Below are 15,661 nucleotides of genomic sequence, written 5' to 3'. Positions count from 1 at the left end.
TGGAGGTATGCGGCTCAGTCCTGGCATGAAACCACAGGAAACTATTCCTGCTGCCAAGAAGATGGTTTGCCCTGCCACTGGTTGCCACCCAGTGGGCGTTGGTATAGGCAGAGGAATGTTAGTGGTGGGAATAATCCTGACGTACCAGAGTCTAGCAACGTGCCTCAACATTAGTATGCCAATAAGTAATACTTCCGACCTGGAGGGGCGGTGCCCCAACAGTAGGTGCGGACAATGCGTACTTGACTGTCCAAGACGGACAGGGGGATTTGGAGGGTCCGACATCCCCAGCCCCAAAAAACTGCAGCAAGGATGGAGCAAAAGAATTTTGTTCCCAGGATGGCACTCAACAGGGGGAAAACAAAATAAAAAGAACTGAATTCTATTTTCAAGAAGCGACCCCTAAGGATGGGCAGCCAATACATAAAATATATAAGAGGAATGCCGAACCTGTATCTCTCTCAGCCTGTGATATGTACAACTGTACTGTATGGGTTGGGCAAAAAATGGAATCCGTGTTTGTAGCTTATTTCCAGGCAAATCCCCTGTGCTATGACGACAACCAGTTGGGAATATGTGTAATAGGGTGTAAGACATACTGGGTGGGGAAGAATTTGAACTATGAGAGCAAGAAGTCACTCAGAAATGAACCCGTTATCCTTCATCTTTTAGGAGATCAGGATGACCGAGCTTGCTTCCAGTATGACAGAATACTTTGTTTTTCAAAGAATAGGGAAGGGGTGGACCCGGAAAGTAAAATAAAACAGGGCACACAAGAGTTAAAAAGACAGGAGGCAGAGGTGAGAAAGGGAAAAATGGAACAGGAAAGGTTAAAAACCTTAAGTGAACAATATGACCAGCTAGAGAAACAATACACTAACGGGGGCTTACCCGCATCAGATCAAAATTTATTTGTAGATCTGATGCAAGAAATTGCCACGGAATTAGGCCTGACTACTTGCTGGATCTGCGGAGGACTCAAGTCCACAGAGAAGTAGCCATGGAAAGGTGAGTGTTTAGCACTGGACCAATTGTTAAAATGGGAGGATACCAAAACCCAAGAATAATTCAGAGGCCTGAGGAATGGATCTTGGACAAAAAAGTAATTGGAATATTCTGCCTTAGCCGGGAAGGGAAAGAATACACTGAAGTGTGTACACCCCATGGATATCCACTTTAACTGTGAATTCTATTAATAAAAGCTGGATCTGGCAGCCAGAAAGTCCAACAGGATACTGGAGTCAAGAAAAAGGGGATCAGTGTGGATGGAACTATAAGATCGGACTCTGTTGGAACAAAAGCCCCAGAGCTAACCCCTACCAGTCCTTAAATGAATTGACTAAATTCTGGATGAGCCTGAAAGCACAAAAACTAAGTGGAAAGCCCCGAATGGTTTATATTGGATTTGTGGAAAGAAGGCGTATAGTGAGTTACCTCAGCGATGGAAGGGATCATGTACGCTAGGATTAATAAGACCTGTTTTCTTTACCCTCCCTCGTTCTGAACGCAGTTCACTAGGGGCTCCCTTATACAAGACCTTAAGCAGGAGAAAGAGGAGTTTGAAAAATAAATTCCCTATCTTTGGTGGGGGTCAGACCTGGGGTGAGGAAGAGTGGCCCGCAGAAAGGATAATAGAATACTATGGTCCTGCTACATGGGCCCAGGATGGAACCTGGGGGTACAGGACCCCGATCTACTTATTACACCGCCTAATAAGACTACAGGCTTTGGTAGAAATTGTACCCAACCACACCTCGGATGCCCTTGAACTGCTGTCCAAGCAGTACTCCCAGATGAGAGCTTTTGTATATCAAAATAGAATAGCGCTCGACTATTTGCTGGCTGAGGAAGGAGGAGTTTGTGGGAAGTTTAATGAATCGGAATGTTGCATAGAAATTGATGATTATGGGGAAACTATTAGAGACCTGGCAACTGAGATCAAACGTGTAGCGCATGTTCCTGTACAAAAATGGAATTCAATACTCCAAACATCCTGGTGGGATCATTTATTTGATGGAGTTTGGTGGAAGAGATTAATATTTTTTATTGTATGTTCCATGGCTGGAATCATATTCTTGCCCTGCCCAATACCCTGTTTTATCAGGCTAATCCACTCGGTGGTACAGGGGATGCAGATGGCGGCCCGGCCCACGGATCCAGAATGTGCTACAGGAAAATTCAATCAGGTATCAAAAATCATGAAATTAAGAGAAGAAAACCCACACAGCCGAGCAGCCGAGGCCTTGGCCAGGTTTAAAGAACAAATAAAGGGATGGGGAAACACTTACAAACTTTACCAAGGAATTCCCAGGGAAGAATGGGGAGAACTAAGAGAATTCAGATATTAGGAGGTGACCGAAAGGGATTAACAGGGGAGCCACTAAATGTAGAATTTTTTAGAAAGGCATGAATTAAGGTGTTAATATAGAAGGGGAGGGATTGTTATGTGTAGTAGGCATAGTTCGTGCCTATAGAGTGATATATAGATAGCAGTTTTTATATGATTAAATATAGACACAAAGCAAGCAAGCCAGAGCAAAGGGGGGAGGCTGTCTCATGTATGTCGAAAACATTGTAGACAAGGCTTCATTTACAAGTTAATGCAAGTGGCTCGCTCGGAGATAGGCCATTTCTTGAGATAATCTAGGAACACACAAGCGGAAGTACCACCAAGTACCCGCTGAGATTGGAATTGCTGGAATCTCCGGGAGATACATGTCAATGCCAGGTTCCCCGTTAACTCCATCATCGATTCTTCCCGGACCTCGGGGGTGCAGAGAAAAGAGACTTTATGAATTATGTGGGACTTTGAATGGAAAGAAAAGGCTGATCACCGAAATCCCGGCCTCAAGCAAAATAAATTGTATAAAAACTGCTCACGCAGGACGGGTGGTGTGAAGCATGGGAGAGACCCTCTGCTAGAGTGGTTGAACCTGCGTCTCACCCAGGGCCGATCCCGGGCTTGGCACTGTCCTTTTCTTTGTGGCTAGCTCAGATAGAAATTGATCCTTATAATAAAAATTATTGGTTTTTTTCTTTTTAATTCGGCTGGGTCAATTTTTACCTATAACAATATCAAGGGTACTTCCTTGGGAGCTGAAGTTCCTTCTTTTTGATTAAAAAACCCCAAGCCTCAGATTTTGCTCAGTTTAACTAGCACCAATACCTTGCTTTTCCAGCACTATTTAGAGATCCATTATAGGATGCAACCTGTAGTCTTCAAATACACAAATACTGCATTTGTCAAATATCTTACATCACTTCAAGTGAAACAGCAATGATTCTTCTGGAAGAGAAAAGCCAAAGAAAATCAGAGAAGTGTCTTTTTTTTTTTTTCCTTTTTCACAGAAGCCAGCTCAAATTGGGCTGAATGACGTACTAACAAGAGTAAAATTGGCAAACATCCAGTAAACAATTCAGAAAAACACCAGGAGGAACAAAGAATTCATCTAGTGACAACACTCCAAACATCTAGAACAGCATGACAGTATAAAAAACCAAACAGAAATAATAGACAGACGGCTGTGGTAATGTAGGGAATGAAGGCTCAGAGGTGGAAAACTGCTGTCTAGAGACTGAAGAACTGGATGAGAACTCCAGACATGGACTACTTTCTTCTATTTGAGTTCTGCTTCCTTCCATCTTCTATCTCATCTATGTAGACTATGCATTTAAAAGCACAAAGCACTGTGTAGGCAGGCGCCCTCTGTGGCTTCACTGTCTTTCAGGACCCTTAACACCTGACCTCACAGCCACACCTTCCAAACCTCAGCCCAGAACTGCACTGTTTCTCAATCCACAATATTCTCCTGCCTTATTTTTCTTGCTAGCTACAGAAGACAAAGCACATGGCATGCAATATTTCACCCAGGCAGGCAGCCCTATAACCCTACCTCTTATGGCTTCCTCCCTCTCTCTTATCTATCCTAGCATCTTATCTTGCCGTGTTCCTTTATACTTAATCGGGGCAAAGGTTTTATTCACCACGTTACATGCCCATGCAACTGCGGTAATGCACACAAAAATGTTAGCCACATTTTTAAAAGTACTCATCTTGAGCTTTTGCCCACCTGCATTACTGACAATCTCAAACTCAGCTTAAGACTGAAAGCAGAACTCACTTGGGGAATAAACACTGCACTGGCTACAGCTACTAACAGAACATATCCAAAGCGTTAGAAATGAAAAATAAAGTTTTTAACTAAAAAGCCACAGGTTAAGAACAGACAGATGACTTGTTTGGCTGAAGGGCATATATGGGGAGAAGTAGCCATATAAATTAATTGGCCCTCTATCAGGAACAACACATCATAAAATACTAACCAACAACAACTACAAGCATTCCACAATTAATCCCTGATTTCTGGCTTTGATTTTTTCCAATACACTCCAATGTTAAACAAAAAGAAAGCAGTACCAGACCACATTACTTAGTATCTGGAATACAACCCAAAAAGAGTCTAGCATACTTTATTTTAAATTAATTGCTTTCAGTGTCTTTCTTTTTCTTTTTTTTTTTTTTGAGAATGATAAGACACATTATTGGTTGTAGCTTTAGCTATAATTTGGAGTCATGATGAGAAAGCCTTCTGAAGTACTGTAGGTTCATTCCTTAAAATAGCAGCTTTTCAGACAACAACACACATACTTCTTTCATGGCAGAGACTGAGGCAACCTGATGAAAAGAAGAAAGTTACCTAAGAGAGGTAAAAAAGGAATCCTATAAAGAACTAAAGTAAATTAAGAAGCCATCCGCGGTGATAAAGGAACAAGACAGTATTCCCTAAGGAGTTCATGTAAATATTCATATGGATAAACTCAACGGTTTTGTAAATAAGGCAGACACTGCCATTCCAGGACAGTGTGGTTATTACCACTGTCCTAATGACCTCGGAAACGGCCTGCCTATTCCAGAACTACAGGTGGTCTCACATTTAATGACAGAGTAATCAGCAGATAATTACCTACCATTAACACATTTTACCTCCAGTCTTGCTAGCAACTGGCAGAACAGTCAACTCTTTCAGAAAGAACTTCCTGCAGGTCCCACCCAATCTGTGAAGTCATCCACTTCCACAAGTATGACGTCTGCTCAGGAGCCGTCCTCTTTGTACTTGCTCTCACTAGCTCCTTGCAGTAGTTTCATACCAGCCCACATGTTTTGCACCTCATGCCCTCAAGGAGAAGGGGGTACCCACTCCAAAGACTTGACCTGGCTTTATGGCAGTGTCACAGCTGGCCACCTACAAATCCAGCTGACAACTGGTTCCAAGCGAATTGTAAAGACACCATGCCACAAGGTGGGGTTAGGCTCTGTTTAACTCAAGCTCAGGCAGACACCTCCAGTGAAGCACATGTAGCCTGGCATATGGCTGATTCCATCATGCCCTAAATCCTAGGAGAAGATATTCTGGGGAACCAGCATGCTCACAGAGGCAGGAAGGCTCCCAAGAACAAGGGCTACATGGAGGTGCAGAAGCAGGTGAGAGAGCGGAGTAAAGTCACAGAGCAGACCGTCTTCATTTGCAAAACTTTCTGACACCTACCCTGCAGTGAGCCTGCTGTGGCTTTGGCACCTCCCCGGTGCAGCAGGTCTGCACTTCTAAGGGCTTCCAGTTTCCTTATGAGCTGTGCTGGTGGAGTTAACCCTGTCTGAGAGGGAAGGTGAAGTGTTGGTACACATATCCCAGAAGCATGTCAGGTCCAAGTAGATGCCAACAGACAGCACAGACGGCCTGTTACCACAAAGTTCAAGAAGGCTTTTCCTACATGATTTTTGGTACTTTTATCTCAGAAGTTTCAAGCTTCAACAAGAACGACCTTTTCTGATCTCTCATGGAAATTACAGACACCGTCTACACAAGCTTCACAGTGGCCTTAACATCACCCCTAACTTGCAGCAGGGATCCTGCTGTACTAACCATGCACCGGGGCTAAATCAGTGCATGCTGCTCCTAGCTACTGCAGTCAAGCTGCTAAGTTTAGGAGACGAGCAAAATCTAATATAACGTGTAACTGCGTTTTCACGCCAAATGGCCATTTGCTGGTCCGAACCTATTCCAGAACACTCGGCGTTCTGAAGTAGGACTAGGAGGTAACCCTGCGTGGGATGGTGTTAGCAAGTCATTCCCGGCCAGTCTGTCTTCTGGTGAGCAGCGCAGCTCGTCCTGCTCACCGCAGGCAAAAGATCCTGCTGGGGTTCACTCCAGGGTCCTCCTCCCCCGTGCACGGTCCCAGCACCCTGCCTCGCAGTCCCGGGAAGCCGCGGTGACGCAGCCGAGCGCTTGCCGCCCGAGCTCGGTGCAACGCGCCCGCCTGACTGAGGGGACTCAGCCGCGGCTGGGACGGCCCCGCACACTACCCCCTCCCGTCACCGCATCCCGAGGGGACCAGACCCGCGTCCTCCGCGCTGCCGATGCGGGGCGGGCAGCAGCGCACCCCGGGCAGGAGGACACCCCGAGGCAGGAGGGCACCACGAGCGGCGCTTACCTTTCTGCGGAGCAGGCAGGCGGCGGCGCGGCCGTGCCGGGCTGTGGCCAGCAGGAGGAGGGAGCCCTGCAACAGCAGCAGCAACAGCAGCAGCAGCAGAAGGCGGCACAGCCCACCGGGGCGCACCATCTCCGCGCTGCGCGCAGCCTGCGGACTGCGTCGCCCTGCGGTTTCTGTTTTGTCCCCTCACCTTGCCGTGCTTCCGCACCTCCCGTTTTACTTATTTCTTTTCTTTCTTTCTTCCTCTTTTTTTTTTTTTTTTTTTTTTTTTTTTTGCCTCTTTTTTTTTTTTTTTTCTTCCTCCTCTCTGTTAGTTTTTGGTTTTGGCCGTCCGATTCAATCCCACAGCTCTCGCAGGAGCATCCCTGTCCTCCAGCCAAGCCCTCCAGCCTCTGCCCCCTCCTCTTAAAAGGTCCCCTGCGGGGCGGGGGGAGGAAGGGGAGGGCGCAGGGCCCGTCGCAGCGGAGGCAGGCAGTGGGACGGCATCGGGGGGGTCCCGCAGCAGTCGGCTGGGCAGTGCCACGCTGGGACCTCTCGTGGCCCCAAGAGGCTGGGGCGGCTGTGTCCCCCGTCCCGCAGCCCTCGGCGAACCCGCCGCGCCCGGGCCCGCCAGGAGCGCAGCACCCCGGCTCTATCCGCCCTGGGCCAGCCCGCTTGTGGCTCTGCCCTTCCTACTGCTCTCCTTAAGAGAATATAAAATGGAATATTGTGATTCTTCACAAGGTTTTATATCGTCCGTTGGCTTGAACTATTTTGACTCATTCTTGTTTCATGGGCGGCCATTCCAAAGTTGTTAGTCCAGTGTGCTTTGCATAAGCAGTGTTCACAGCATCACCAGAATATTCTGAGTTGGAAGGGCCTGCAAGGACTGTTGAACCCGACTTTTCAGTGAATGGCCTATGCGGGGATCAAATCTGCCATCTTGGCGTTATTAGTACCGTGCTCTAAGTGTGATCGTTACATGAACAAAAATACACTGAAGAATGGATCAGTCTCTTAACAGTGAAATTCAGCTGTCCCTGCCAAGAAGGCTAGTATTTAAATCTTCACGAAAGTACACCTTACTGCTAAGTACAGTCTTAAAAATATTGAGAAAAGCCAGAAATGCACCAGATTTTTAAACAGTGCAAATTAAAAGAATGAGCTTTCATAGCTCTCAAAATATTCATTAGTCTCCTTCTGATAATTTTATTATGGCTTGTGTAAATAATTCCGATATAGTAAAACTGTTAGCACTTTTAAGGCTTAAACTGTGTAGACCTTTAAAGTTAAAATGCTAACAACCTGTGGCTCACTAAGGTGTGTGGTGTTAATTGTCTGGAACAATCCTTCCTGCTCATTCCTACTTGTTTTAATTAAATACTTTCCAACAACAAAGCCAAAATCTATTGAAGGCTTAAATAAAAAGACAATAGAGGTCAAATGAAAAGTGAAAGGCATGTCACTCTACAAAGCAGTATCTTTTTGTTTAAGTAGAAGAATAAGGTGTTGCTTTTATGCAGCTCATTCTCTATGATGAATTTTTCCATCTTTTCTCAGTATGATTATATATAATTATATTAATTATATATTATTATAATATAGTAAATATTAGTAATATATAATATTATATTAGCAATATATTTTATATTAAAATATTAGTCATATATACTATCTAGTAATAGCATTTTTATAATTTCTACCTTTGTAGTGACTGTTATGCTCACTGTCCTGAGAGGCTGAATGATGTTTTTTCTGATTTGGATTTTTTTTTTTTTTTTTTTTTTTTAAATTGCTGGTGGTCCTGACCTACCCTTGGGCTTAGTACACAGAATGAAAAAAGATGGTCTTGAAAGACCACTATAATTTCTTTATTAATGTGGACCATTCCTTCCAAAGCTGTGTATGTGAAAATACAATGCACAGAGCAACACAAGAAAGCATTTCTGGCTGTTTGCCAAATAGTCACTGTCTCTTTAGTTTTCCTATATTCTTACTTCTAAACACATCTTTTTTTACCCAAGAGATCCAGATATCTGTTCCAATGCAAAACTCTGGTATAGAGTTGATGGCAAATTTCCCATCAGTTCAAAGTGCCATTCTTTACTTTTGTCTGGTTTTTTTTTTTTTTTTTGGTGCAAATTAACTGTCTCTAGAAGAAAGTAGGCAGAGCCAAAACCCTTAATTGTTTTGCCTTCTTTTATGTGCATTACTATATGTCTAAATCTTGTCGATTTTGATAAGGCAAATTATTAATACATGAAGTGCATCTTCTATGTTAGATCATGCCTACCATTTAGAACAAAGAGCATTATATGACCAAGGATATTTTAATTATTATTATTTTTTTTTTCTTTTTTTCTTTTTTTTTCAGGGGAAAATACTACCGTCATTTTGCCAGTCATTCAGGTATTCCTGTAACAATCAAGCAAGAACTGCAGATGTACCTCTTTCTTCATCTGCCCCCCCAAAAAGAACCCTGATTCAACACTGGAGCTTCAAATAGTGAGTTTTCCCACCAGTCACAGATAGTCAAGCAACTTTGCTGAACATCACTCTTAGCAGCCACACATTTGGTCATATGTATGTCTGGGCATGAAAGCCAGATAGCATTCATACAATACCCTGATCAATCTAGAGAGAATAAATTTTTCATGGCAGACAGATGTGCTGGCAGACCGATAGGTATCTTCTGTGTGACCATTTAGTTTGCTTTTTGTTTTAAAGTAGCAAAATACATAACAGTGCTTTCTGAAATACAGTGCACAGGCTTACAAGCAATGCAGATTAACATGCTGCTTGGCCTTATTTTTGAATTTGTGGGAAATGCATTCTTTGTGGTGAATTGCTAATGAAAAATAGGGAATGAGAAAAGACAAAGGCAGTGTCTTAAAGAGACTTCCAAAGTAATTTTTATTTGCACTGTGACATTTCAGTAAAAAGCCACACCCTAGCTCTATTAGAGGAAATCTAAGAGATAAACACAACATTTTTATTTAATAAATTTCTGTCTGTAGCATGGCCAGGATTTGTTTATCCCACTCCCTTGCAAAATTATTTCAATAGGACTTCAAAATGTCCTTACGTCTAAGCATGTGCTTATGAACGTTGTACAGAAAGGGTAAACAAGCATGCACTTAAATGCTTTTCTGGATCAGGGCATTAGACCACAGAGAGTCTGTGCCCTGAGTTGTAACTAGCTGGTACTTAATTCAAGGTAATTGAAGGAGCCGTGTTTGCTTCAGCAGCACAGTTTGAGCAGCTAACTGAAGCAGCTGTCATGCACAAGCAGTTGCTCACACTCACATCCCAAGCTTTACGTATGCCTGCAGGTGGGGCCAGGAGGAGGTCACCTGGGGTGTGTGCAAAAACAGACTGTGTCTTTTTTTTTTTTTTTCATCAGCTGATGCTTAACTTCAGTTAGTTTCCTGGGCCATAAGAGCACTTATGTGGAAATGGCTGAGGGGCTGTCAGAGCCACAAGTCTCCTCAAGTGGGTGTTACTGGTGACAGATCTGCAGAGCATCACAGTCCAAAACTCCTGCATGTGCTAATTGGGATGGCATGCATCCATATTTACATGTGACACACATGCCTGAGCGACTACCAGATCATGCATGTGCCTTTGTTACCTAACATTAACCTGCAGTGGGAAAGCAAGCCACCCCATACAGCCAGACACAGTAAACCTTGAGTGAAAGAAGCTGCCACAAAAGTGGTTTGCACAGAGTTCAGGACAGAATTATATTCACAGTCCTTTAACAGGTAGGTCAGCTCTGATTCACCCACTGTTGAGCATGAATTCAAAACTGATTTTAAAGATCATGAAATTTAAGCATGAGTATTTCTCACCATTTAAAATTATGAAACATATCATAATGTACATAATAAAGGAGCAAAGGACCATTTTTCATCATGAAAAAGTACTCTATCTGCATTTGAAAGGAAGTTTGCTTAGAAGGATTGATGTGGATGGACTTCAGAGATTCGTGAACACAGAGTCCCAGTTATGCCTCCAGATAAAAAAGGGTTAGTGAACTTTGTAGTATGTTACCGTATGAAAGTGTTAGGTCAGGTGGAAGGGAAATATGGGGAATATATTACAAAGTGACGTGGTTACATGTAATTAGCAAGCATAGTTGGCTAAAAGCCAAAAATAAACAGGAAAGACTAGAATTCTGTTCTCCAAATGCATCTTAGTAATAGTAATCTCAATTTGAATGGAGATAGAAAGCTAAACAAAAATAAATCTCCTCAAGATTGAAAGGAGGTGAAGAGAAAGTACATGACCACAACAGGGAGCTCTGAATTGTGCTAGGCCCTAGCACTTTTGAAATAAAGGAGAGGATCATTTGAAGCCAGGCTGGAAGGCATTAAATGACAGTGTACAAACCACTTTCCCCAATCTGAAAGTATTTTTATAGAGTGCAATCAAAACCCAAACTATTTAAAATGTGAGAATAAAGTGCTAACAAAATAGTAAAAAATAGAGTGAGTTAGTCAGTTAGTAGTTCATAATGTTGGAAGAAAAAATCCAAAGGATTGGAAAAAATGAATGTGATTAATGCATAATTTTATTGAATTCAGTAAATAGGGATTCAGTCCCTCTCTCTCTGTGGGAACTGTAGCCCCACTGCTAGCCTATATATGGCCCTCAGCACTATTGACAGAAAAACAGCTGCTTAGGCCTTGGAAAGGAGGGATGCAGCAGTCCCTCTCTCTTTGCACTCCCTTCTCAAGCCCTTCACTGGGCTGGAGGAAAGATGCAGGAGAAATCAGTCCTGAAAACTCCAGTGAATCCTAGTCCTGTGCACATAAGCATCCATCTGGGAAGCAGCTGGAAAGACTGGGCCCCTCAGGAAGGCTACAAAATTTGTAAAATCTTTCATTTACATAGGTATATTTCTGATGTCTTCTAGGAAATAGAAGCTTTGCTTTGCTTTGTGACTTGCTCTAAAAAATATGAGCAAGCATGTCAGAGTTCAGGACAATAGGTAAGCAGCAGTCACTTGTTACAAAATGTTGTCTTAACAGTATGTAAGGTGCCTTTTTTTTTTTTTTTAACCATATAAATACATTGTGAACACTGCTTACGTTTACTGAGGCAGCAACAGAGCCACAGAGTGCATCATGGGAGTGAAGCTCCAGCAAAAGGGAAAACATTTTTGGTGTTTTTCAGGATACTGACTTCAGTGGGGTGGAATTTTTCCTTGGGGTGATGAAGGTCAAATTAGTCATTTGTGGCACCACAGAATTGCCATGTATTTTCCAACCCTTTCAGACCTGCCTTCTGAGAAGCACTTGAATGTGTCCTTGCTTGGCACTGAGCCACCGCTTATCCTGCTGGGTTATTTGCTATACAGACTTGCACAGCTAATGGCCATCCCTGCCTCAAGGCATTTAAAGCTCAGGTCTTGTGAGGTGTTACATGGACAGTTTGCTTCACTGACAGCAAAATGTCCCAAGAAACTTAAAGAAACAGCATACTGAGAAAGTTTCATGCAATTCTGAATTAGCTTTGAGCTCTCTCACAAGACATAGCTGGATATGAGCCTGTCAGTGGTTATCCTATACTTGAGTGTAAAGATTCTTGTTTCTTGTCAGCCCATCAAGTGTAGCAGAGCTGAAATTAAGTTTTTGTTCTAGGTCTACTTTCATAAGTAATTTTCTTTTAGTCAGCACTTGCTTTACTTTCTGTCAACTGGGAATTTTCTTTCCCCTCACTAAATACTGAAGAAAATGCCTACATTTCTTCATCAGGATTAAAGAAGGTAAATTGAAAAGACCCACTAAATGTGCTTTCTACTTATTCCAAGAAATGGCACAACTCTAGCTTGACAATTCTAAATGCTGAATTTATTTGCTGAAACAGCATTTTTGGGTGGGGAGGGGACTAATAACTGCCTTCAGTCACAGCTGTTGCATCTCACTTTGCCAAGCAGGTGATCTTGAAGAGCTGAAACACTGTCCAAACCTTTATCAGGCACCATGAACATTTCTGCTGGAAATGCTATGTAACTTCCTTAGCCAGTCTGGATCTGATTTGCACTCTCTCTGTGACAGCTCTGGACTCTGGACAGCTCTGCCCAGGATTTCAGTGACCACAGGATTACTCCCTAAATCCTGTTGCTACAAAAACAGGCCAGATTACCTCCTCTGTACCCACTATGATGACATAAAACAATTTTTTTTTCATCGTTGTGGTGTCTTTCCAGTGAGTGAGTTGCCAGGGACATAAAAGCAGCAGGACCATGTTCCTCCAAACCAGGAGGGTTCTTGGAAGCATGCTTAACTTGAAGCAGATGGACAGTACCACAGCTGAACCAGATCTCCACTTGAGGCTGAGAGCTGGTCAAATGCTCTGTTGTGCTGAAAACAAACCCAAACCAGAACAATCAAAGGAAATTGAACCCTCCACTGGTCTGTGTGTTTAATACTGAATACATGTAAAAACATTTACAACGGAGGTTCCTAGGAAGACAGTTCTTTCCTAAGGATATCTCCTCACCATGTGAAGATTAAAGACCTACTTCTGAGCCATATGTGCCAAACCATTAGCAAGACAACATAAGTAATCAGTATCTAGATGTGTTAGTCTGTCTCTGCACAGATGCAGCAATGAGATGGAGTGGCAGTCAAACAACTGCAGTGGACAGAAAATGTTTTAACATCAACAATACAGAGACTGTGTCCTAAAGATATGAAAATTTGGGGGAAAAGTGGTTTCAAAGACAACAGCATTTCCTGTCTAAAAGTTTATTAAAGCTTTGTCAGATGAATACCAAGTCTTATAGGATATATCCTGGTCACTGTCAAGCCAGAAGAACAGATAGATGTGGAAGTTAAGGCAGGAAGAGGTAGTGTTTTTTTCTCCAAATGTTTGACAGTGAATTAATTGTTAAAATGGAACAAAATTTTCATTACTGCTAGTACTGCTACTACTACTTCTAAAAGCTATATATCAACTGGAATAGGAAACCAGCTTGGATAGTTCCCTACTCCAGCCTGTATATGTCTTTTGCCTGGATAAGAATTCAGACAAATGCATTCTGGCAGAATCTTTGTTTTCTCTAGTGAGGAAAGAAGAAAGAGCCCAACATAGTCATTCTATATTTTGGGACTAAGGCATAAGAATTTTTCTGCATGTCACAAAACCTGTGGTGCCAGAGCTTGGCTTTGTTCACCACCTGTTTTACCCCCTGAACACTTTGCACACCAGCTCAGGAGCTTTGCTGCATCTGCTGCTCATCCAGTCTTTGTATTGCCTTTTTATCTTTTGCATCATCTGCAAGATTGCTTTCCTGGCCCTGTCTAGGAAAGGAGAATTTTTCTGCCTGTTTGCACTTAGCATCCTCATGGTGCGCTGCTAGTAGGGATTTCTTTTTCCCAACCTCTTGCTCCTCCATTCCGCTTGGCACTACTGCCAAAATGACACTTCAGACTTGGCTTGTGATCTTGGGCTCAGTGCCTTGCCCACAGCAAAATCACTAGTCCCAGGCATGGGGCCCCCTGAAGTGGTTATGGGCTGATAGGGCTTAGCTACAGGCTGAATAAATGGAAGTGGATTCCAGAGCATCAGTTATATATGAAAGGGATTTTCCTTACAGCAAGCTTACATAAAGTCAGCCTTTCCACCTAAGATGATCACTTCACAAAATCATCATCATCACAAAGAATAGACCTTTGTGGTAACAATTCTGTGGCTGTGCAAAATGTCATCCTGGAAGAACACTCCCTCCGGTTGCTCATCAGAACCAGCTAATATGCCTATAGTGCTATAGCACTGCATGATGAGATGCAGTGTGCCAGGACACGTTCTTCCTGTGCTGGCACAGGACACATCCCCCTCAGTTCTAAAAATGGCCTTCAGGCTGTAACCCTAAATGAAAGGAGGAGATTGCACTTCCTCAAAAAGTATGCCTCCAGGCATCCATAAATTACAGAGAGACCCCCAGTAAAGACTGGAGGACAGACTATTTTTTTTTCCTGGAGAGCCTGGACTCTCCAGTGTTGATTCATGACACTTGCTCAGAAGTGCTCTTTCAGCACATTTGCATGAGACAGCAGCAGTTTGGGGGCCCTTACAGACACTAAAAGCACTGCAGGACCTCTCCTAAGCAAACAAGAGTGTTAAATTCTTGGCTAGACCCCAGTGGAGGAAACCAGATAATTTATACCCCACTTCCTGGGATTCTCCCCATCACACCTGGAGACTTGTGAAATCAAAACTTGTCACTCCTTGCCTGGGATTCAAATCCTTCTGAGTTTAATGCACCCTTTGCTCACCTGCACCTACCAAGAGGTCAGTTTATTGACAGATTCCAGCGGATTTCTACAGGATTGCTCTCTCTGATTCCCTTCAAGAAAATTTGCAGTGGAGGGATGGAGACCTAGTATGATCTTGCCCCTTGTCATCTAATTTTAAGGCAGCGCTGGTCACCCCAGAACAGGGTCTGGCCTCCTGAAACATTTTTACAATAATTTTTCTTGCCTGTCTGTTCTCATACACCTCCATAGGCAGATCTTGTTGCATATATGGAAATGCTGGGAGAATTCATATTTGCAAACTGCCTGCTGTGTCAGAAGAGTCTAACTTTTAGGATTGGTCACCTCTCTCGAACCAATAGAAGACACTGTGTGAAAAAAAGGCTCATATTTTTACAGTTTGTGTTTTCAGAAATTTTGAAGAATACAGTTGGACAGCCAGGTGTTCAAGTTTGGAAGTATACGGGGGTCGAAGGTCCTTGATAGACAGCAGGATGAATGTCAAATAAACATATAGTGTTGTGCTGAGATAACAAAGCTAGTTCAAAGGCTGGTGGGGTTGCGCAAGTCCATAGGGCAACAATATGCAGGGGCCAAGTTGTGCGGTGTGTCCACCACCTGTTGTGGTGGACAGGGTCCTAGAGCCATCCTGAGTGAGGATGAAAAGTGTCCCAAAGTGAAGCACTGTAGTCAAGCATCTTGATACATCTGTGGCAGCCAGCACTGTCACAATCATTGACTGCTGGTGTAAGCAAAACCAAGAGTTTAGAAGTTACATTTTCAGTAAAAAAAATGGCTGATTAGATAACTATAACTCTATAACATATAGTTATATGTGATAACTATAGTAAGAAAAAGTTTTTTATCTAACAAAAACCTGTGGCTGCACCTTTGCAAGTGTGAACAGCACAGATGAGTTCAGCAGACGT

At 43.1% G+C, this 15,661-nt stretch overlaps 1 protein-coding gene across 5 annotated transcripts in view; it reads right to left on the bottom strand.

The window, feature by feature from the left end:
• Window positions 1-6,688, bottom strand: part of TRABD2A (TraB domain containing 2A) — a 90,419-nt gene extending 83,731 nt beyond the window's left edge. For 4 of the 5 annotated variants that reach the window (XM_053932762.1, XM_053932767.1, XM_053932763.1 and 1 more), the window contains exon 1: window positions 6,490-6,688. In XM_053932762.1, the coding sequence (XP_053788737.1) occupies window positions 6,490-6,618 (129 nt within the window). In that variant the 5' untranslated portion in view covers window positions 6,619-6,688. Of the gene's footprint in view, window positions 1-4,968; window positions 5,039-6,489 lie in introns of those variants that run through there. The other variant, XM_053932765.1, reaches the window with a different exon arrangement.
• Between the last annotated feature and the right edge of the window lie 8,973 nt (window positions 6,689-15,661).

The sequence above is a fragment of the Vidua chalybeata genome, chromosome Z, assembly GCF_026979565.1.
Source record: "Vidua chalybeata isolate OUT-0048 chromosome Z, bVidCha1 merged haplotype, whole genome shotgun sequence".
NCBI classification, from domain to species: domain Eukaryota; kingdom Metazoa; phylum Chordata; class Aves; order Passeriformes; family Viduidae; genus Vidua; species Vidua chalybeata.
The sequence above is the reverse complement of the archived record's forward strand: the minus strand, read 5'-3'. Positions and strand labels throughout refer to the sequence as shown.